Raw genomic sequence first — 25,902 nt, forward strand, 5'->3', positions numbered from 1 at the left:
TACTAACCTATGACTTTTTTGTCACATTTTGGACGACATACTAACCTATGACTTTTTTGTCACATTTTGGACGACATACTAAAGTATGACTTTTTTGTCACATTTTGGACGACACACTAAAGTATGACATATTTGTCACATTTTGGACGACATACTAACCTATGACTTTTTTGTCACATTTTGGACGACATACTAACCTATGACTTTTTTGTCACATTTTGGACGACATACTAACCTATGACTTTTTTGTCACATTTTGGACGACATACTAACCTATGACTTTTTTGTCACATTTTGGACGACATGCTAACCTATGACTTTTTTGTCACATTTTGGACGACATGCTAACCTATGACTTTTTTGTCACATTTTGGACGACATACTAACCTATGACTTTTTTGTCACATTTTGGACGACATACTAACCTATGACTTTTTTGTCACATTTTGGACGACATGCTAACCTATGACTTTTTTGTCACATTTTGGACGACATACTAACCTATGACTTTTTTGTCACATTTTGGACGACATGCTAACCTATGACTTTTTTGTCACATTTTGGATGACATACTAACCTATGACTTTTTTGTCACATTTTGGACAACATACTAACCTATGACTTTTTTGTCACATTTTGGACGACATATTAACCTATGACTTTTTTGTCACATTTTGGACGACATACTAAAGTATGACATTTTGTTACATTTTGGACGACATACTAAAGTATGACTTTTTTGTCACAATTTAGACGACATACTAAAGTATGACTTTTTTGTCACATTTTGGACGACATACTAACCTATGACTTTTTTGTCACATTTTGGATGACATGCTAACCTTTGACTTTTTTGTCACATTTTGGACGACATGCTAACCTATGACTTTTTTGTCACATTTTGGACGACATACTAACCTATGACTTTTTTGTCACATTTTGGACGACATGCTATACTATGACTTTTTTGACCGATTTTGGACGACATACTAAAGTATGACATTTTTGTCACATTTTGGACGACATACTAACCTATGACTTTTTTGTCACATTTTGGACAACATACTAACCTATGACTTTTTTGTCACATTTTGGACGACATGCTAACCTATGACTTTTTTGTCAAATTTTGGACGACATATTAACCTATGACTTTTTTGTCACATTTTGGACGACATGCTAACCTATGACTTTTTTGTCACATTTCGACGACATGCTATACTATGACTTTTTTGACCGATTTTGGACGACATACTAAAGTATGACATTTTGTTATATTTTGGACGACATACTAACCTATGACTTTTTTGTCACATTTTGGACAACATGCTATACTATGACTTTTTGACCGATTTTGGACGACATACTAAAGTATGACATTTTTGTCACATTTTGGACGACATACTAAAGTATGACTTTTTTGTCACATTTTGGACAACATACTAAAGTATGACTTTTTTGTCACATTTTGGATGACATACTAACCTATGACTTTTTTGTCACATTTTGGACAACATACTAACCTATGACTTTTTTGTCACATTTTGGACAACATACTTACCTATGACTTTTTTTGTCACATTTTGGACTACATACCAAAGTATGACTTTTTTGTCACATTTTGGACGACATACTAACCTATGACTTTTTTGTCACATTTTGGACGACATACTAACCTATGACTTTTTTGTCACATTTTGGAAGACATACTAAAGTATGACATTTTGTTAGATTTTGGACGACATACTAAAGTATGACATTTTGTCACATTTTGGACGACATACTAAAGTATGACTTTTTTGTCACATTTTGGACGACATACTAAAGTATGACTTTTTTGTCACATTTTGGATGACATACTAACCTATGACTTTGTGTCACATTTTGGACAACATACTAACCTATGACTTTTTTGTCACATTTTGGATTACATACTAAAGTATGACTTTTTTTGTCACATTTTGGACGACATACTAACCTATGACTTTTTTGTCACATTTCGACGACATGCTATACTATGACTTTTTTGTCACATTTTGGACGACATGCTAACCTATGACTTTTTTGTCACATTTTGGACGACATGCTAACCTATGACTTTTTTGTCACATTTTGGACGACATGCTAACCTATGACTTTTTTGTCACATTTTAGACGACATGCTATACTATGACTTTTTTGACCGATTTTGGACGACATACTAAAGTATGACATTTTTGTCACATTTTGGACGACATACTAACCTATGACTTTTTTGTCACATTTTGGACGACATACTAACCTATGACTTTTTTGTCACATTTTGGACGACATACTAACCTATGACTTTTTTGTCACATTTTGGACGACATACTAACCTATGACTTTTTTGTCACATTTTGGACGACATACTAACCTATGACTTTTTTGTCACATTTTGGACGACATACTAACCTATGACTTTTTTGTCACATTTTGGACGACATACTAACCTATGACTTTTTTGTCACATTTTGGAAGACATACTAAAGTATGACATTTTGTTACATTTTGGACGACATACTAAAGTATGACATTTTGTTACATTTTGGACGACATACTAAAGTATGACTTTTTTGTCACATTTTGGATTACATACTAAAGTATGACTTTTTTTGTCACATTTTGGACAACATACTATAATATATTTAACATTCATTTGTGTTATTTGGATGACATAGCATGCAGCACAAAACACTTGTAGTGTGGCAGAGTGGTTTGAAGTGTGCACTTTTAAACCACTTTCCCTCAGGCTTAGCCAGTTCAAATCCCACCCCCAACAACGACTACGAACGTTCTGGGAGATTTTGGAAGACATACTAAAGTATGACTTTTTTGTCACATTTTGGACGACATACTAACATATGACTTTTTTGTCACATTTTGGACGACATGCTAACCTATGACTTTTTTGTCAAATTTTGGACGACATACTAACCTATGACTTTTTTGTCACATTTTGGACGACATGCTAACCTATGACTTTTTTGTCACATTTTGGACGACATGCTAACCTATGACTTTTTTGTCACATTTTGGACGACATACTAACCTATGACTTTTTTGTCACATTTTGGACGACATGCTAACCTATGACTTTTTTGTCACATTTTGGACGACATACTAACCTATGACTTTTTTGTCACATTTTGGACGACATACTAAGCTATGACTTTTTTGTCACATTTCGACGACATGCTATACTATGACTTTTTTGACCGATTTTGGACGACATACTAAAGTATGACTTTTTTGTCACATTTTAGACGACATACTAAAGTATGACTTTTTTGTCACATTTTGGACGACACACTAAAGATGACATATTTGTCACATTTTGGACGACATACTAACCTATGACTTTTTTGTCACATTTTGGACGACATACTAACCTATGACTTTTTTGTCACATTTTGGACGACAGACTAACCTATGACTTTTTTGTCACATTTTGGATGACATACTAACCTATGACTTTTTTGTCACATTTTGGACGACATACTTACCTATGACTTTTTTGTCACATTTTGGACGACATACTAACATATGACTTTTTTGTCACATTTTGGACGACATACTAACCTATGATTTCTTTGTCACATTTTGGACGACATGCTAACCTATGACTTTTTTGTCACATTTTGGACGACATGCTAACCTATGACTTTTTTGTCACATTTTGGACGACAGACTAACCTATGACTTTTTTGTCACATTTTGGATGACATACTAACCTATGACTTTTTTGTCACATTTTGGACGACATACTTACCTATGACTTTTTTGTCACATTTTGGACGACATACTAACATATGACTTTTTTGTCACATTTTGGACGACATACTAACCTATGATTTCTTTGTCACATTTTGGACGACATGCTAACCTATGACTTTTTTGTCACATTTTGGACGACATGCTAACCTATGACTTTTTTGTCACTTTTTAGACGACATGCTATACTATGACTTTTTTGACCGATTTTGGACGACATACTTAAATATGACATTTTTGTCACATTTTGGACGACATACTAACCTTTGACTTTTTTGTCACATTTTGGACAACATACTAACCTATGACTTTTTTGTCACATTTTGGACGACATACTAACCTATGACTTTTTTGTCACATTTTGGAAGACATACTAAAGTATGACATTTTGTTACATTTTGGACGACATACTAAAGTATGACTTTTTTGTCACATTTTGGATTACATACTAAAGTATGACTTTTTTTGTCACATTTTGGACAACATACTATAATATATTTAACATTCATTTGTGTTATTTGGATGACATAGCATGCAGCACAAAACACTTGTAGTGTGGCAGAGTGGTTTGAAGTGTGCACTTTTAAACCACTTTCCCTCAGGCTTAGCCAGTTCAAATCCCACCCCCAACAACGACTACGAACGTTCTGGGAGATTTTGGAAGACATACTAAAGTATGACTTTTTTGTCACATTTTGGACGACATACTAACATATGACTTTTTTGTCACATTTTGGACGACATGCTAACCTATGACTTTTTTGTCAAATTTTGGACGACATACTAACCTATGACTTTTTTGTCACATTTTGGACGACATGCTAACCTATGACTTTTTTGTCACATTTTGGACGACATGCTAACCTATGACTTTTTTGTCACATTTTGGACGACATACTAACCTATGACTTTTTTGTCACATTTTGGACGACATACTAAGCTATGACTTTTTTGTCACATTTTGGACGACATACTTACCTATGACTTTTTTGTCACATTTTGGACGACATACTAACATATGACTTTTTTGTCACATTTTGGACGACATACTAACCTATGATTTCTTTGTCACATTTTGGACGACATGCTAACCTATGACTTTTTTGTCACATTTTGGACGACATGCTAACCTATGACTTTTTTGTCACATTTTGGACGACAGACTAACCTATGACTTTTTTGTCACATTTTGGATGACATACTAACCTATGACTTTTTTGTCACATTTTGGACGACATACTTACCTATGACTTTTTTGTCACATTTTGGACGACATACTAACATATGACTTTTTTGTCACATTTTGGACGACATACTAACCTATGATTTCTTTGTCACATTTTGGACGACATGCTAACCTATGACTTTTTTGTCACATTTTGGACGACATGCTAACCTATGACTTTTTTGTCACTTTTTAGACGACATGCTATACTATGACTTTTTTGACCGATTTTGGACGACATACTTAAATATGACATTTTTGTCACATTTTGGACGACATGCTAACCTATGACTTTTTTGTCACTTTTTAGACGACATGCTATACTATGACTTTTTTGACCGATTTTGGACGACATACTTAAATATGACATTTTTGTCACATTTTGGACGACATACTAACCTTTGACTTTTTTGTCACATTTTGGACAACATACTAACCTATGACTTTTTTGTCACATTTTGGACGACATACTAACCTATGACTTTTTTGTCACATTTTGGAAGACATACTAAAGTATGACATTTTGTTACATTTTGGACGACATACTAAAGTATGACTTTTTTGTCACATTTTGGATTACATACTAAAGTATGACTTTTTTTGTCACATTTTGGACAACATACTATAATATATTTAACATTCATTTGTGTTATTTGGATGACATAGCATGCAGCACAAAACACTTGTAGTGTGGCAGAGTGGTTTGAAGTGTGCACTTTTAAACCACTTTCCCTCAGGCTTAGCCAGTTCAAATCCCACCCCCAACAACGACTACGAACGTTCTGGGAGATTTTGGAAGACATACTAAAGTATGACTTTTTTGTCACATTTTGGACGACATACTAACATATGACTTTTTTGTCACATTTTGGACGACATGCTAACCTATGACTTTTTTGTCAAATTTTGGACGACATACTAACCTATGACTTTTTTGTCACATTTTGGACGACATGCTAACCTATGACTTTTTTGTCACATTTTGGACGACATGCTAACCTATGACTTTTTTGTCACATTTTGGACGACATACTAACCTATGACTTTTTTGTCACATTTTGGACGACATACTAAGCTATGACTTTTTTGTCACATTTCGACGACATGCTATACTATGACTTTTTTGACCGATTTTGGACGACATACTAAAGTATGACTTTTTTGTCACATTTTAGACGACATACTAAAGTATGACATATTTGTCACATTTTGGACGACATACTAACCTATGACTTTTTTGTCACATTTTGGACGACATACTAACCTATGACTTTTTTGTCACATTTTGGACGACAGACTAACCTATGACTTTTTTGTCACATTTTGGATGACATACTAACCTATGACTTTTTTGTCACATTTTGGACGACATACTTACCTATGACTTTTTTGTCACATTTTGGACGACATGCTAACCTATGACTTTTTTGTCACATTTTGGACGACATGCTAACCTATGACGTTTTTGTCACATTTTGGACGACATACTAAGCTATGACTTTTTTGTCACATTTCGACGACATGCTATACTATGACTTTTTTGTCACATTTTGGACGACATGCTAACCTATGACTTTTTTGTCACATTTTGGACGACATGCTAACCTATGACTTTTTTGTCACATTTTGGACGACATGCTAACCTATGACTTTTTTGTCACATTTTAGACGACATGCTATACTATGACTTTTTTGACCGATTTTGGACGACATACTAAAGTATGACATTTTTGTCACATTTTGGACGACATACTAACCTATGACTTTTTTGTCACATTTTGGACGACATACTAACCTATGACTTTTTTGTCACATTTTGGACGACATACTAACATATGACTTTTTTGTCACATTTTAGACGACATGCTATACTATGACTTTTTTGACCGATTTTGGACGACATACTAAAGTATGACATTTTTGTCACATTTTGGACGACATACTAACCTATGACTTTTTTGTCACATTTTGGACGACATACTAACCTATGACTTTTTTGTCACATTTTGGACGACATACTAACATATGACTTTTTTGTCACATTTTGGACGACATACTAACCTATGATTTCTTTGTCACATTTTGGACGACATGCTAACCTATGACTTTTTTGTCACATTTTGGACGACATGCTAACCTATGACTTTTTTGTCACTTTTTAGACGACATGCTATACTATGACTTTTTTGACCGATTTTGGACGACATACTTAAATATGACATTTTTGTCACATTTTGGACGACATACTAACCTTTGACTTTTTTGTCACATTTTGGACAACATACTATAATATATTTAACATTCATTTGTGTTATTTGGATGATATAGCATGCAGCGCAAAACACTTGTAGTGTGGCAGAGTGGTTTGAGGTGTGCACTTTTAAACCACTTTCCCTCAGGCTGAGCCAGTTCAAATCCCACCCCCAACAATGACTATGAACGTTCTGGGAGATTTTGGAAGACATACTAAAGTATGACTTTTTTGTCACATTTTGGACGACATACTAAAGTATGACATTTTTGTCACATTTTGGACGACATACTAAAGTATGACATTTTTGTCACATTTTGGACGACATACTAACCTATGACTTTTTTGTCACATTTTGGACGACATACTAACCTATGACTTTTTTGTCACATTTTGGACGACATACTAACCTATGACTTTTTTGTCACATTTTGGACGACATACTAACCTATGACTTTTTTGTCACATTTTGGACGACATACTTACCTATGACTTTTTTGTCACATTTTGGACGACATGCTAACCTATGACTTTTTTGTCACATTTTGGATGACATGCTAACCTATGACTTTTTTGTCACATTTTGGATTACATACTAAAGTATGACTTTTTTTGTCACATTTTGGACGACATACTAACCTATGACTTTTTTGTCTCATTTTGGACAACATACTATACTGACTTTTTTGAGCGATTTTGGACGACATTCTATACTATGACGTTTTTGACAGATTTTGGACGACATACTAACCTATGACTTTTTTGTCACATTTTGGACAACATACTAACCTATGACTTTTTGTCACATTTTGGACGACATACTAAAGTATGACATTTTGTTACATTTTGGACGACATACTAACCTATGACTTTTTTGTCACATTTTGGACGACATACTAAAGTATGACATTTTGTTACATTTTGGACGACATACTAAAGTATGACTTTTTTGTCACATTTTAGACGACATACTAAAGTATGACTTTTTTGTCACATTTTGGACGACATACTAACCTATGACTTTTTTGTCACATTTTGGACGACATACTAACCTATGACTTTTTTGTCACATTTTGGACGACATACTAACCTATGACTTTTTTGTCACATTTTGGACGACATACTAAAGTATGACATTTTGTTACATTTTGGACGACATACTAAAGTATGACATTTTGTCACATTTTGGATTACATACTAAAGTATGACTTTTTTTGTCACATTTTGGACAACATACTATAATATATTTAACATTCATTTGTGTTATTTGGATGATATAGCATGCAGCACAAAATACTTGTAGTGTGGCAGAGTGGTTTGAAGCGTGCACTTTTAAACCACTTTCCCTCAGGCTGAGCCAGTTCAAATCCCACCCCCAACAACGACTATGAACGTTCTGGGAGATTTTGGAAGACATACTAAAGTATGACTTTTTTGTCACATTTTGGACGACATACTAACATATGACTTTTTTGTCACATTTTGGACGACATGCTAACCTATGACTTTTTTGTCAAATTTTGGACGACATACTAACCTATGACTTTTTTGTCACATTTTGGACGACATGCTAACCTATGACTTTTTTGTCACATTTTGGACGACATGCTAACCTATGACGTTTTTGTCACATTTTGGACGACATACTAAGCTATGACTTTTTTGTCACATTTCGACGACATGCTATACTATGACTTTTTTGTCACATTTTGGACGACATGCTAACCTATGACTTTTTTGTCACATTTTGGACGACATGCTAACCTATGACTTTTTTGTCACATTTTGGACGACATGCTAACCTATGACTTTTTTGTCACATTTTAGACGACATGCTATACTATGACTTTTTTGACCGATTTTGGACGACATACTAACCTATGACATTTTTGTCACATTTTGGACGACATACTAACCTATGACTTTTTTGTCACATTTTGGACGACATGCTAACCTATGACTTTTTTGTCACATTTTGGACGACATGCTAACCTATGACGTTTTTGTCACATTTTGGACGACATACTAAGCTATGACTTTTTTGTCACATTTTGGACGACATACTTACCTATGACTTTTTTGTCACATTTTGGACGACATACTAACATATGACTTTTTTGTCACATTTTGGACGACATACTAACCTATGATTTCTTTGTCACATTTTGGACGACATGCTAACCTATGACTTTTTTGTCACATTTTGGACGACATGCTAACCTATGACTTTTTTGTCACATTTTGGACGACAGACTAACCTATGACTTTTTTGTCACATTTTGGATGACATACTAACCTATGACTTTTTTGTCACATTTTGGACGACATACTTACCTATGACTTTTTTGTCACATTTTGGACGACATACTAACATATGACTTTTTTGTCACATTTTGGACGACATACTAACCTATGATTTCTTTGTCACATTTTGGACGACATGCTAACCTATGACTTTTTTGTCACATTTTGGACGACATGCTAACCTATGACTTTTTTGTCACTTTTTAGACGACATGCTATACTATGACTTTTTTGACCGATTTTGGACGACATACTTAAATATGACATTTTTGTCACATTTTGGACGACATGCTAACCTATGACTTTTTTGTCACTTTTTAGACGACATGCTATACTATGACTTTTTTGACCGATTTTGGACGACATACTTAAATATGACATTTTTGTCACATTTTGGACGACATACTAACCTTTGACTTTTTTGTCACATTTTGGACAACATACTAACCTATGACTTTTTTGTCACATTTTGGACGACATACTAACCTATGACTTTTTTGTCACATTTTGGAAGACATACTAAAGTATGACATTTTGTTACATTTTGGACGACATACTAAAGTATGACTTTTTTGTCACATTTTGGATTACATACTAAAGTATGACTTTTTTTGTCACATTTTGGACAACATACTATAATATATTTAACATTCATTTGTGTTATTTGGATGACATAGCATGCAGCACAAAACACTTGTAGTGTGGCAGAGTGGTTTGAAGTGTGCACTTTTAAACCACTTTCCCTCAGGCTTAGCCAGTTCAAATCCCACCCCCAACAACGACTACGAACGTTCTGGGAGATTTTGGAAGACATACTAAAGTATGACTTTTTTGTCACATTTTGGACGACATACTAACATATGACTTTTTTGTCACATTTTGGACGACATGCTAACCTATGACTTTTTTGTCAAATTTTGGACGACATACTAACCTATGACTTTTTTGTCACATTTTGGACGACATGCTAACCTATGACTTTTTTGTCACATTTTGGACGACATGCTAACCTATGACTTTTTTGTCACATTTTGGACGACATACTAACCTATGACTTTTTTGTCACATTTTGGACGACATACTAAGCTATGACTTTTTTGTCACATTTCGACGACATGCTATACTATGACTTTTTTGACCGATTTTGGACGACATACTAAAGTATGACTTTTTTGTCACATTTTAGACGACATACTAAAGTATGACATATTTGTCACATTTTGGACGACATACTAACCTATGACTTTTTTGTCACATTTTGGACGACATACTAACCTATGACTTTTTTGTCACATTTTGGACGACAGACTAACCTATGACTTTTTTGTCACATTTTGGATGACATACTAACCTATGACTTTTTTGTCACATTTTGGACGACATACTTACCTATGACTTTTTTGTCACATTTTGGACGACATGCTAACCTATGACTTTTTTGTCACATTTTGGACGACATGCTAACCTATGACGTTTTTGTCACATTTTGGACGACATACTAAGCTATGACTTTTTTGTCACATTTCGACGACATGCTATACTATGACTTTTTTGTCACATTTTGGACGACATGCTAACCTATGACTTTTTTGTCACATTTTGGACGACATGCTAACCTATGACTTTTTTGTCACATTTTGGACGACATGCTAACCTATGACTTTTTTGTCACATTTTAGACGACATGCTATACTATGACTTTTTTGACCGATTTTGGACGACATACTAAAGTATGACATTTTTGTCACATTTTGGACGACATACTAACCTATGACTTTTTGTCACATTTTGGACGACATACTAACCTATGACTTTTTTGTCACATTTTGGACGACATACTAACATATGACTTTTTTGTCACATTTTAGACGACATGCTATACTATGACTTTTTTGACCGATTTTGGACGACATACTAAAGTATGACATTTTTGTCACATTTTGGACGACATACTAACCTATGACTTTTTTGTCACATTTTGGACGACATACTAACCTATGACTTTTTTGTCACATTTTGGACGACATACTAACATATGACTTTTTTGTCACATTTTGGACGACATACTAACCTATGATTTCTTTGTCACATTTTGGACGACATGCTAACCTATGACTTTTTTGTCACATTTTGGACGACATGCTAACCTATGACTTTTTTGTCACTTTTTAGACGACATGCTATACTATGACTTTTTTGACCGATTTTGGACGACATACTTAAATATGACATTTTTGTCACATTTTGGACGACATACTAACCTTTGACTTTTTTGTCACATTTTGGACAACATACTATAATATATTTAACATTCATTTGTGTTATTTGGATGATATAGCATGCAGCGCAAAACACTTGTAGTGTGGCAGAGTGGTTTGAGGTGTGCACTTTTAAACCACTTTCCCTCAGGCTGAGCCAGTTCAAATCCCACCCCCAACAATGACTATGAACGTTCTGGGAGATTTTGGAAGACATACTAAAGTATGACTTTTTTGTCACATTTTGGACGACATACTAAAGTATGACATTTTTGTCACATTTTGGACGACATACTAAAGTATGACATTTTTGTCACATTTTGGACGACATACTAACCTATGACTTTTTTGTCACATTTTGGACGACATACTAACCTATGACTTTTTTGTCACATTTTGGACGACATACTAACCTATGACTTTTTTGTCACATTTTGGACGACATACTAACCTATGACTTTTTTGTCACATTTTGGACGACATACTTACCTATGACTTTTTTGTCACATTTTGGACGACATGCTAACCTATGACTTTTTTGTCACATTTTGGATGACATGCTAACCTATGACTTTTTTGTCACATTTTGGATTACATACTAAAGTATGACTTTTTTTGTCACATTTTGGACGACATACTAACCTATGACTTTTTTGTCTCATTTTGGACAACATACTATACTGACTTTTTTGAGCGATTTTGGACGACATTCTATACTATGACGTTTTTGACAGATTTTGGACGACATACTAACCTATGACTTTTTTGTCACATTTTGGACAACATACTAACCTATGACTTTTTGTCACATTTTGGACGACATACTAAAGTATGACATTTTGTTACATTTTGGACGACATACTAACCTATGACTTTTTTGTCACATTTTGGACGACATACTAAAGTATGACATTTTGTTACATTTTGGACGACATACTAAAGTATGACTTTTTTGTCACATTTTAGACGACATACTAAAGTATGACTTTTTTGTCACATTTTGGACGACATACTAACCTATGACTTTTTTGTCACATTTTGGACGACATACTAACCTATGACTTTTTTGTCACATTTTGGACGACATACTAACCTATGACTTTTTTGTCACATTTTGGACGACATACTAAAGTATGACATTTTGTTACATTTTGGACGACATACTAAAGTATGACATTTTGTCACATTTTGGATTACATACTAAAGTATGACTTTTTTTGTCACATTTTGGACAACATACTATAATATATTTAACATTCATTTGTGTTATTTGGATGATATAGCATGCAGCACAAAATACTTGTAGTGTGGCAGAGTGGTTTGAAGCGTGCACTTTTAAACCACTTTCCCTCAGGCTGAGCCAGTTCAAATCCCACCCCCAACAACGACTATGAACGTTCTGGGAGATTTTGGAAGACATACTAAAGTATGACTTTTTTGTCACATTTTGGACGACATACTAACATATGACTTTTTTGTCACATTTTGGACGACATGCTAACCTATGACTTTTTTGTCAAATTTTGGACGACATACTAACCTATGACTTTTTTGTCACATTTTGGACGACATGCTAACCTATGACTTTTTTGTCACATTTTGGACGACATGCTAACCTATGACGTTTTTGTCACATTTTGGACGACATACTAAGCTATGACTTTTTTGTCACATTTCGACGACATGCTATACTATGACTTTTTTGTCACATTTTGGACGACATGCTAACCTATGACTTTTTTGTCACATTTTGGACGACATGCTAACCTATGACTTTTTTGTCACATTTTGGACGACATGCTAACCTATGACTTTTTTGTCACATTTTAGACGACATGCTATACTATGACTTTTTTGACCGATTTTGGACGACATACTAACCTATGACATTTTTGTCACATTTTGGACGACATACTAACCTATGACTTTTTTGTCACATTTTGGACGACATGCTAACCTATGACTTTTTTGTCACATTTTGGACGACATGCTAACCTATGACGTTTTTGTCACATTTTGGACGACATACTAAGCTATGACTTTTTTGTCACATTTCGACGACATGCTATACTATGACTTTTTTGTCACATTTTGGACGACATGCTAACCTATGACTTTTTTGTCACATTTTGGACGACATGCTAACCTATGACTTTTTTGTCACATTTTGGACGACATGCTAACCTATGACTTTTTTGTCACATTTTAGACGACATGCTATACTATGACTTTTTTGACCGATTTTGGACGACATACTAAAGTATGACATTTTTGTCACATTTTGGACGACATACTAACCTATGACTTTTTTGTCACATTTTGGACGACATACTAACCTATGACTTTTTTGTCACATTTTGGACGACATACTAACATATGACTTTTTTGTCACATTTTGGATGACATGCTAACCTATGACTTTTTTGTCACATTTTGGATTACATACTAAAGTATGACTTTTTTTGTCACATTTTGGACGACATACTAACCTATGACTTTTTTGTCTCATTTTGGACGACATGCTAACCTATGACTTTTTTGTCACATTTTGGACGACATGCTAACCTATGACTTTTTTGTCACTTTTTAGACGACATGCTATACTATGACTTTTTTGACCGATTTTGGACGACATACTTAAATATGACATTTTTGTCACATTTTGGACGACATACTAACCTTTGACTTTTTTGTCACATTTTGGACAACATACTATAATATATTTAACATTCATTTGTGTTATTTGGATGATATAGCATGCAGCACAAAACACTTGTAGTGTGGCAGAGTGGTTTGAGGTGTGCACTTTTAAACCACTTTCCCTCAGGCTGAGCCAGTTCAAATCCCACCCCCAACAATGACTATGAACGTTCTGGGAGATTTTGGAAGACATACTAAAGTATGACTTTTTTGTCACATTTTGGACGACATACTAAAGTATGACATTTTTGTCACATTTTGGACGACATACTAAAGTATGACATTTTTGTCACATTTTGGACGACATACTAACCTATGACTTTTTTGTCACATTTTGGACGACATACTAACCTATGACTTTTTTGTCACATTTTGGACGACATACTAACCTATGACTTTTTTGTCACATTTTGGACGACATACTAACCTATGACTTTTTTGTCACATTTTGGACGACATACTTACCTATGACTTTTTTGTCACATTTTGGACGACATGCTAACCTATGACTTTTTTGTCACATTTTGGACGACATACTAACCTATGACTTTTTTGTCACATTTTGGACGACATGCTAACCTATGACTTTTTTGTCACATTTTGGACGACATGCTAACCTATGACTTTTTTGTCACATTTTGGACGACATACTAACCTATGACTTTTTTGTCACATTTTGGATGACATACTAACCTATGACTTTTTTGTCACATTTTGGACAACATATTAACCTATGACTTTTTTGTCACATTTTGGACGACATGCTAACCTATGACTTTTTTGTCACATTTTGGACGACATGCTAACCTATGACTTTTTTGTCACATTTTGGACGACATACTAACCTATGACTTTTTTGTCACATTTTGGACGACATACTAACCTATGACTTTTTTGTCACATTTTGGACGACATACTAACCTATGACTTTTTTGTCACATTTTGGACGACATACTAACCTATGACTTTTTTGTCACATTTTGGACGACATGCTATACTATGACTTTTTGACCGATTTTGGACGACATACTAAAGTATGACATTTTTGTCACATTTTGGACGACATACTAAAGTATGACTTTTTTGTCACATTTTGGACAACATACTAAAGTATGACTTTTTTGTCACATTTTGGATGACATACTAACCTATGACTTTTTTGTCACATTTTGGACAACATACTAACCTATGACTTTTTTGTCACATTTTGGACAACATACTAACCTATGACTTTTTTGTCACATTTTGGACTACATACCAAAGTATGACTTTTTTGTCACATTTTGGACGATATACTAACCTATGACTTTTTTGTCACATTTTGGACGACATACTAACCTATGACTTTTTTGTCACATTTTGGACGACATGCTATACTATGACTTTTTTGACCGATTTTGGACGATATACTAACCTATGACTTTTTTGTCACATTTTGGACAACATACTAACCTATGACTTTTTTGTCACATTTTGGATTACATACTAAAGTATGACTTTTTTTGTCACATTTTGGACGACATACTAACCTATGACTTTTTTGTCACATTTCGACGACATGCTATACTATGACTTTTTTGACCGATTTTGGACGACATACTAAAGTATGACTTTTTTGTCACATTTTGGACGACATACTAACCTATGACTTTTTTGTCACATTTTGGACGACATACTAACCTATCACTTTTTTGTCACATTTTGGACGACATACTAACCTATGACTTTTTTGTCACATTTTGGACGACATACTAACCTATGACTTTTTTGTCACATTTTGGACGACATGCTATACTATGACATTTTTGACCGATTTTGGACGACATACTAACCTTTGACTTTTTTGTCACATTTTGGACAACATACTATAATATATTTAACATTCATTTGTGTTATTTGGATGATATAGCATGCAGCACAAAACACTTGTAGTGTGGCAGAGTGGTTTGAGGTGTGCACTTTTAAACCACTTTCCCTCAGGCTGAGCCAGTTCAAATCCCACCCCCAACAATGACTATGAACGTTCTGGGAGATTTTGGAAGACATACTAAAGTATGACTTTTTTGTCACATTTTGGACGACATACTAAAGTATGACATTTTTGTCACATTTTGGACGACATACTAAAGTATGACATTTTTGTCACATTTTGGACGACATACTAACCTATGACTTTTTTGTCACATTTTGGACGACATACTAACCTATGACTTTTTTGTCACATTTTGGACGACATACTAACCTATGACTTTTTTGTCACATTTTGGACGACATACTAACCTATGACTTTTTTGTCACATTTTGGACGACATACTTACCTATGACTTTTTTGTCACATTTTGGACGACATGCTAACCTATGACTTTTTTGTCACATTTTGGACGACATACTAACCTATGACTTTTTTGTCACATTTTGGACGACATGCTAACCTATGACTTTTTTGTCACATTTTGGACGACATGCTAACCTATGACTTTTTTGTCACATTTTGGACGACATACTAACCTATGACTTTTTTGTCACATTTTGGATGACATACTAACCTATGACTTTTTTGTCACATTTTGGACAACATATTAACCTATGACTTTTTTGTCACATTTTGGACGACATGCTAACCTATGACTTTTTTGTCACATTTTGGACGACATGCTAACCTATGACTTTTTTGTCACATTTTGGACGACATACTAACCTATGACTTTTTTGTCACATTTTGGACGACATACTAACCTATGACTTTTTTGTCACATTTTGGACGACATACTAACCTATGACTTTTTTGTCACATTTTGGACGACATACTAACCTATGACTTTTTTGTCACATTTTGGACGACATGCTATACTATGACTTTTTGACCGATTTTGGACGACATACTAAAGTATGACATTTTTGTCACATTTTGGACGACATACTAAAGTATGACTTTTTTGTCACATTTTGGACAACATACTAAAGTATGACTTTTTTGTCACATTTTGGATGACATACTAACCTATGACTTTTTTGTCACATTTTGGACAACATACTAACCTATGACTTTTTTGTCACATTTTGGACAACATACTAACCTATGACTTTTTTGTCACATTTTGGACTACATACCAAAGTATGACTTTTTTGTCACATTTTGGACGATATACTAACCTATGACTTTTTTGTCACATTTTGGACGACATACTAACCTATGACTTTTTTGTCACATTTTGGACGACATGCTATACTATGACTTTTTTGACCGATTTTGGACGATATACTAACCTATGACTTTTTTGTCACATTTTGGACAACATACTAACCTATGACTTTTTTGTCACATTTTGGATTACATACTAAAGTATGACTTTTTTTGTCACATTTTGGACGACATACTAACCTATGACTTTTTTGTCACATTTCGACGACATGCTATACTATGACTTTTTTGACCGATTTTGGACGACATACTAAAGTATGACTTTTTTGTCACATTTTGGACGACATACTAACCTATGACTTTTTTGTCACATTTTGGACGACATACTAACCTATCACTTTTTTGTCACATTTTGGACGACATACTAACCTATGACTTTTTTGTCACATTTTGGACGACATACTAACCTATGACTTTTTTGTCACATTTTGGACGACATGCTATACTATGACTTTTTGACCGATTTTGGACGACATACTAAAGTATGACATTTTTGTCACATTTTGGACGACATACTAAAGTATGACTTTTTTGTCACATTTTGGACGACATACTAAAGTATGACTTTTTTGTCACATTTTGGATGACATACTAACCTATGACTTTGTGTCACATTTTGGACGACATACTAAAGTATGACTTTTTTGTCACATTTTGGACGACATACTAAAGTATGACTTTTTTTGTCACATTTTGGACGACATACTAACCTATGACTTTTTTGTCTCATTTTGGACAACATACTATACTATGACTTTTTTGAGCGATTTTGGACGACATGCTATACTATGACGTTTTTGACAGATTTTGGACGACATACTAACCTATGACTTTTTTGTCACATTTTGGACAACATACTAACCTATGACTTTTTTGTCACATTTTGGACGACATACTAAAGTATGACATTTTGTTACATTTTGGACGACATACTAAAGTATGACTTTTTTGTCACATTTTAGACGACATACTAAAGTATGACTTTTTTGTCACATTTTGGATTACATATATACAACATACTATAATATATTTAACATTCATTTCTGTTATTCGGATGATATAGCATGCAGCACAAAACACTTGTAGTGTGGCAGAGTGGTTTAAGGTGTGCACTTTTAAACCACTTTCCCTCAGGCTGAGCCAGTTCAAATCCCACCCCCAACAACGACTATGAACGTTCTGGGAGATTTTGGAAGACATACTAAAGTATGACTTTTTTGTCACATTTTGGACGACATACTTACCTATGACTTTTTTGTCACATTTTGGACGACATGCTAACCTATGACTTTTTTGTCACATTTTGGACGACATACTAACCTATGACTTTTTTGTCACATTTTGGACGACATACTAAAGTATGACATTTTTGTTACATTTTGGACGACATACTAAAGTATGACTTTTTTGTCACATTTTAGACGACATACTAAAGTATGACTTTTTTGTCACATTTTGGACGACATACTAAAGTATGACATTTTTGTCACATTTTGGACGACATACTAAAGTATGACTTTTTTTTGGTATAGTATATGTATAGTATATGTATAGTATGTATAGTATGTCGTACAAAATCACTCCAAAAAGTCATAGTATAGTATGTCGTACAAAATCACTCAAAACATTCATAGTATAGTATGTCGTACAAAATCACTCAAAAAAGTCATAGTATAGTATTTTGAACAAAATTTAAAAAAAAAAAAGTTCTAGTTCAGTTAGTCGTACAAAATATATAGTCATAGTCACTTCACCCCACAGAGTGGGAGTGAAGTATTGTTTTTTGTGGCTCTTTTAGTGGCTCTTTTGGTGGCTCTGTGTGTCTGTCTGAGCTTCCGCACTTGCACTGGCCAACATGACCAACAGAGGCCACCAGAGGCTTGTTGCGTGAATGGGGTGAAGTCTGCCATCTCTGATTTGTTCCCATTGTCACAAAGTATTTGCCTGTAGGACAGTGAACAGGATTCTTTGTTTTCAACCAATGTAACATTTCATCATTTTGCTGTGTGCTCTGGTTCCACATTTGTGCATAAACTATAACAGAAAGCAGAAAGAATGGTGAAGTGTATTAACTTAGATGAACACATTAACACAGCTAAGTTTTGTCTTGAATGTATTAAAGATGTGCATTTCATTGCATTGAGAAGCAAACAGGCAGAGTTGTTCGGAGATTCGGCAGGAACATTCTCCTGAGCTGCTGCAGAGCTTGGTCTGATGCCTGACTTTGTTGAATCCCTTTGTTCGGTACGAGTCCTGTGTCAGAGGGGTTTCTTTCTACACCATCAACTCATCACCTATCATTCGTAAGAAGGAGGAGGCCTGACTAAAAAAACAACAATAAATAATAAATACTGTTTGAAAAGTTAACCTAAACCTGAGGTCTTGTAAAAGAACTCAACAAACACTGTTCTTACAGCTTACCATAAAAGAGATAAAACAGGATTTCTTTTGTATGAGAAATGATTGTAACAACGAACATGTTCAACCTTGAAAGAAGAAACATCACTTAGTTGTGTCATAGTTAATATTTCAATATTATCAATCAGTGTAAAAATGATTAGAGTAGCGTACCTGCCAGCTCCCTCTGCTCGGGCGGCACTTTGCCAGCAGCCTGAATCATAGGCACAGAGCCAAAGTATCCATTGGTGACTCCCATTAAGAGGGAGAAGAGGCAGGGCCAGGCAGGGTGGGGCAGAGTGGGTGAGCTGGCCGGGTACACGCACATGACGAAGAGAGGGATGAAGATGACGCGGAGGCAGGAGAAGAAGAGCAAGCGGCCTCCAGACCAGTCATACGGCAGTGCTGCCAGGATCTGAGGAGCAGAGCAGACATTTCAGTGACGATCATTGAGAAAGCAGGTACCAGAAAGTAACAACAGATAACTCCACTTCATTTTCTTTTGTCAACTTCTATTAAATTTCTCCTGCCCTTACCACTACACTACAAAAGGGAGACCACACCAGATAGGGTTTTAATTTTGAATATCAAGATAAAACCATTGCATGGACAAACTACACGTTTGCTCGTGGGTTTAATAAATGGGACGACTCCTTTGACAATTTCACCCAGACAAGGTCATGTTAATGGTTTAAGAAGCCTGGTGTGCTATTAAATCACATAATCCTGTATATATATACATATATATATGTATATATATATATATATATATATATATATATATATATATATATATATACATATATATATACATATATATATACATATATACATATATTGTTCTATAAATACAGACCAGCTGACAAACTCACATAATGGATGCCCACATAAAAGGAAAGGGGTTTATGAAACTACATAAATAGACAAAATGTGTAAATTAAGAATAGTTTATGGTTTTTTGAGTTATTTTTCTTTTTTTACTTCAGTAACTTTTCTGGCCACATGGGGGCAGCATATGTAAACACTAAACTTGATAGGACAAGTGTGAAATGCTATCAGGAGTAACACAGAACTAAACATACAATTTCTAAAATATACTGGGAAAAAAATATTAATCCACATTCCCTGATTCCACTGATTTATTTATGAGTGATATGACACTCATCATATATGACATCAGTGGATTCATGTTGTATATCATGTTAGGAATGAAAAAGTCCGACATAAATCCATCACCAGTGACACGCTGCTAGAACAAGCACAGTATGCAGCATTTGATTCTGGGGAAGCTCACCTTGCCGACAAAGTCCGACATGTTGAAGGTGGCCATGATGAGGATGGGGAGCCATTCCCCGAGGGTGGGGTTTCGAATCTCTGACTCCAGCCCAGGGAAAAGACACAGAGTGATGCTGTAGGTCACCGCTATGGATAACATGTACGCCCAGATCACACGGGACACCACGTAACGATGCAAGATCATGTCTGTTTGGAGAAGACACACAAACATGGGGCAAAATGTGAAAAAAGAGTCCTACTACCAAAAAGAAAATCATTATATTTTCATCAATAACTGGGCAATGAGGATACAAGATTTTAAAAAGAAAAGAGAGAGTACCACGGACACCAGGCCAGCTTCTCCTTATCTTAACCTTTGGGGCATCAAATCGCACATAGGTGCCGCCCACAAAGTCCTCAACACCTTCTTCTGTGGAGGACGGTCCTGCACCACCATTTCCCTATAGAGACACACAGTGAAACACACACACACACACACACCGACATTTTCCATTTGAAGTAAAACAAACACACAAGAGACACAGTGTCATTATATTAACTGTTCAAAAGTATGAGCACTTTTCAAACATTTTGTTATCACTGTCATTGAGACATTGTGGCCTTCTGTTGTTGCCGTGACAATCACGATAGAGACGTTTTAAAATGTTTAAGTAGTACCAACTGAAATCAAACGCTGTTTAGTATAGACTGAGGTCTGAAGTGAGTCCTCTTCTTTGCAGTCTGCCATGTGGTACCTCCATGTTTCTTTGCTGTTTGCAATCTCACCCCTAGATGTCACTAAATCCTACACATTGGTCCACTGATTTGATAAATTATCAGTTAAATCCCCTTAAGATTTTTGAGTTATGTCCTCATGTTAATGTCGTAAGAGTATGTTCAAGACTTTCACAGATCTATTGATTGATCTGCAGCAGAGTGCTCCATGGCAGCGGTTTGATTTTCATCCTTTCAGAGTTTTTTTCTTATGCTCATTATTTTCATTTTTTTGGTCACTGACTGATAATGGCTTCCCGGCTGCATGACATCAGCTTTTTATGGCACGAGAGGGGAGGCTGTGAGTGGCTGCAGGTTGATGCAATGATTTTAGAGAGAGACTGCAGAGTGGACTGCAAATAAGCCCCACGGCCACACACACACACACACACACACACACACACACACACACAGAAGCCAACAAACACACACGTTTACCTTCGTCCAATCATAGACACACCCCTATACACACTTCATGTGCACATCTCAAAGCACAAGTGTGCACAAGCAACACACACACACACACAGAGAGAGAGAGAGAGAGAGAGAGAGAGAGAGAGAGAGAGCGAGAGAGAGAGAGAGAGGGAGAGCGATCCATTAGTTGATTAGAGGGACTTGAGGGCCAAAAGGCACCACTCTTCTTGATTATCTCATGATGTAGAGCGCTGCCTTGGTTTCCCCGGGCAACCAGAACAGAGAGCAGCCTGAGTCAACCCCCAGATGAAGCAAACATGAAAAACACACACACACACACACATAATACACACCTATAACACACAGTAAAACACAGAGGGACTTCAATTGCACTTCAGTTTAGTATTACGGACTCATAGTCCAGCAAAGAAACACACTTGTGCATTTTTACCAAACCTAACACACACTAATGAAACGACAACAGCCTGAGGTGATGTTTTTTAAGCTCTGAGCTCATACACACACAAAATTGGTGTGTGCTGAATGACAACAAAGAGGAATTTTCTCCCCTCCTTTACTATCTTTCTGTGCTTGTCTGATGTCATGTCCGCTCCTCTTCCTAGTTCTCCTCTTTCTTTCAGTATTATCCCATTAAACAGCCTCTGCAGCCTTTTCTTTCCATCTGTCTCCATCTTTCGTAAACATCGTCCGTACCACTCTGTATCGCTGCACACGTCATCCCCCAAAACCACTCCCTAATCTGTTGCTCTTCATCTCTCTTTCATGTTTTCCTTTTGTGAGCTGGAGCAAAAAAAATCCGGGAAAGTGATGATGGTGCTTCACTGAGAAGCCAGTATAACAAATAAAATATTGCCTAAGAAGTTTTTTCCCCAACTCCACAACTTCTTGCACACACAAACACTCACAGGAATCAACAAAACAATGAGTGACATGAAGGTGTAATTTAGAGGCCTGACTTTAGTCCCTGTAATGTTCATTAAAGGATTGATGAATGAAACATGTGCAACACTTGCTGAGGTGATAATCTCAGCCACATAGTGTCAAAGCCAGACTGGAGAAAATACTTAATCACTGACACTACAAAATCACATTTACACCAAATTAAAACTGCTTTCAGTGACATACTTCAACTGAAAGTTTACTAAAAATCCAATTTCTCAAAGTCAGAATAACACAACCTGCTAAGACAGTTGGTAATTCAACTATAATCGTATGTACTGTACATGTTCAATTGGACTGAAAGTAGCTAAGGCGGTCTACAGTTCCTATCCCTCGCACTTTGACCTGGAATTAATAGGAACTTGGTATGTAGAAGAATAAGACAACAATGACAAACATGGCAAAATCCCAACTGGTAAATATTTTTCGACTGACAAGGAGGCGGGGTTTATGATCATGCATCCATTTTCTACCGCTTATCCGAGGTCGGGTCTCCTTCCAGCTCTTCCGGGGGAATCCCAAGGAGTTCCCAGGCCAACCCAGTATAGTCCTGGGTCTTCCCCAGGGTCTCCTCCCAGTGGGACGTGCCCGGAACACCTCACCAGGGAGGCGACCAGGAGGCTTCCTAACCAGGTGCCTGAGCCACCTCATCTGGCTCCTCTCGATGCAGAGTAATACTAATGAGCTGAAATAAGGGCTTATTGACACTTATATAGCAGAAGCGGACTAACTAGATTGAATAGTTCTTGTATTCTGGGACAAAGACAACTTCTTCCACTAAACCCTCCTAAATGTCACACACTGGACCTTAAACATAAACAAATCTACAGCTGGAGTGGCTTTGTCAGGCTGTAGCATTTTCTGTGATGAACCAATACTCCACACACACACACACACACACATAAACATAAATATAGTCTAGAAAGTATCCACAGACTTACAAATCTTACTTCCTCTGCAGTGACATCGTGGTGGACTCTGTATCCAGTCCCATTGTCACACGGGTCGTGGCTTTTGCCCGGGCATTTGCCCTGGGCGTGGTTGGTGTAGTAGCGTACGAACTTGGAACGTCGGACCAGCAGGTGCAGCAGGAAACAGAGCATCTCCATGGCGATGGAGACTAGGAAGAAGATGAGCGTGTTCCTCCTCTCATCGGATATGAGCAGCTTGGTGAAGATGCGAGAGAGGGAGATGATCACACCAGCTGTGCCTGAATACAGGAGAGATTTGAGTTCAGATATGGGGGCCGGGTACAAGACAGACATCTTTGTCTGTGTGGGCATACTTACTCTCTCCAGTCATCACCCCCTGTGTGTACCTCTTGGGCAGCATCCCCATGTAACCATAGAAACTGGACTGCTGCACTGAGGAGCGAGGAGAAGGTGTAAACAGTGGATTAGGTTGTAGATTCAACACTATAATAACAACAGTAACAACACTTTAGAGGCACAACTGCCTGAACCTTTACAAACCACAGGAGAGAGGCTGCTGTGACCTGTGGACCTCCACTAATTAAAGTGTTCCCAGTGTTGTGGTGGTGTTGGCTCTGTGACTCTGTGTTCACGCTCAGTAACAAGAAGGAAAATGGATCGGCATGAAAGTCTTTAACAGCAGCTGAACTAGAACCAACTAGAACCTTTACGGCTGGTGCTTGTTCTAACACCACTCTTTGTTCTTCCAACATCTCCGAATATTTACATTTATACTTTACTTTGTACAGAAGATGACAGAACACCATGGTGGCCTTTACAGTGTGGTCCAATCCAGTAAAAGCCACACAATAAATATGACTTTTTATATGTGACTGCGTCAGAGAGGTTTGAATTTTATTCTAAAGAAACTTCTAAAGTGAAATGACCAATATCCTATATGTGCACTCACACACAAAGTAATAATATTCATATGCAATGCATGGGTGTTCATGTAAATCCTGGTCAAATTCACCATGACCACAACATTCTGAATGAATGAAACATGTCCAACGCACGTACACCGTGGAAGACACTATCTCAAAGCCAGACTTGACCAAATACTTCATCACTGACGCTACAAAATCACATTTACACAAAATTAAAGCTGTTCACGGTGAAATACTCGCTATTCCTAGCGAAATAACAAAGACTAAAATTGAAAAAACATTTTCTTTAACTGAAATAAAAACTAAAAACTAGAGTTTTTTGTTAGCTTTTTAAAAAAAGATAACTAACTGAAACTGAATTGTGTGTTTATAAAACTAACTTTTCGTCTTTGTAATTTAATTTCATTCATACTCTTTTGAGTACTTATGGAGCGTATTTATTATTATTATTATTATTTACTGCATCCAACCTCAGCTCTATGATGCACATTT

The 25,902-nt window shown here is 35.9% G+C and overlaps 1 protein-coding gene across 2 annotated transcripts in view; it reads right to left on the reverse strand.

The window, feature by feature from the left end:
• slc29a4a (solute carrier family 29 member 4a) overlaps positions 1–25,902 on the reverse strand; it is a 57,041-nt gene that overhangs the window by 10,435 nt on the left and 20,704 nt on the right. Inside the window, exons 7-11 of one of the 2 annotated variants that reach the window (XM_058653084.1) lie at positions 24,842–24,916; positions 24,503–24,762; positions 21,745–21,865; positions 21,424–21,611; positions 20,304–20,544 (exon numbers count right to left, since the gene is read on the reverse strand). In XM_058653084.1, the coding sequence (XP_058509067.1) occupies positions 20,304–20,544; positions 21,424–21,611; positions 21,745–21,865; positions 24,503–24,762; positions 24,842–24,916 (885 nt within the window). Of the gene's footprint in view, positions 1–20,303; positions 20,545–21,423; positions 21,612–21,744; positions 21,866–24,493; positions 24,763–24,841; positions 24,917–25,902 lie in introns of both variants that reach the window. The other variant, XM_058653083.1, reaches the window with a different exon arrangement.

This window comes from Solea solea, chromosome 16 (assembly GCF_958295425.1).
Source record: "Solea solea chromosome 16, fSolSol10.1, whole genome shotgun sequence".
In the NCBI taxonomy this organism is placed as follows: domain Eukaryota; kingdom Metazoa; phylum Chordata; class Actinopteri; order Pleuronectiformes; family Soleidae; genus Solea; species Solea solea.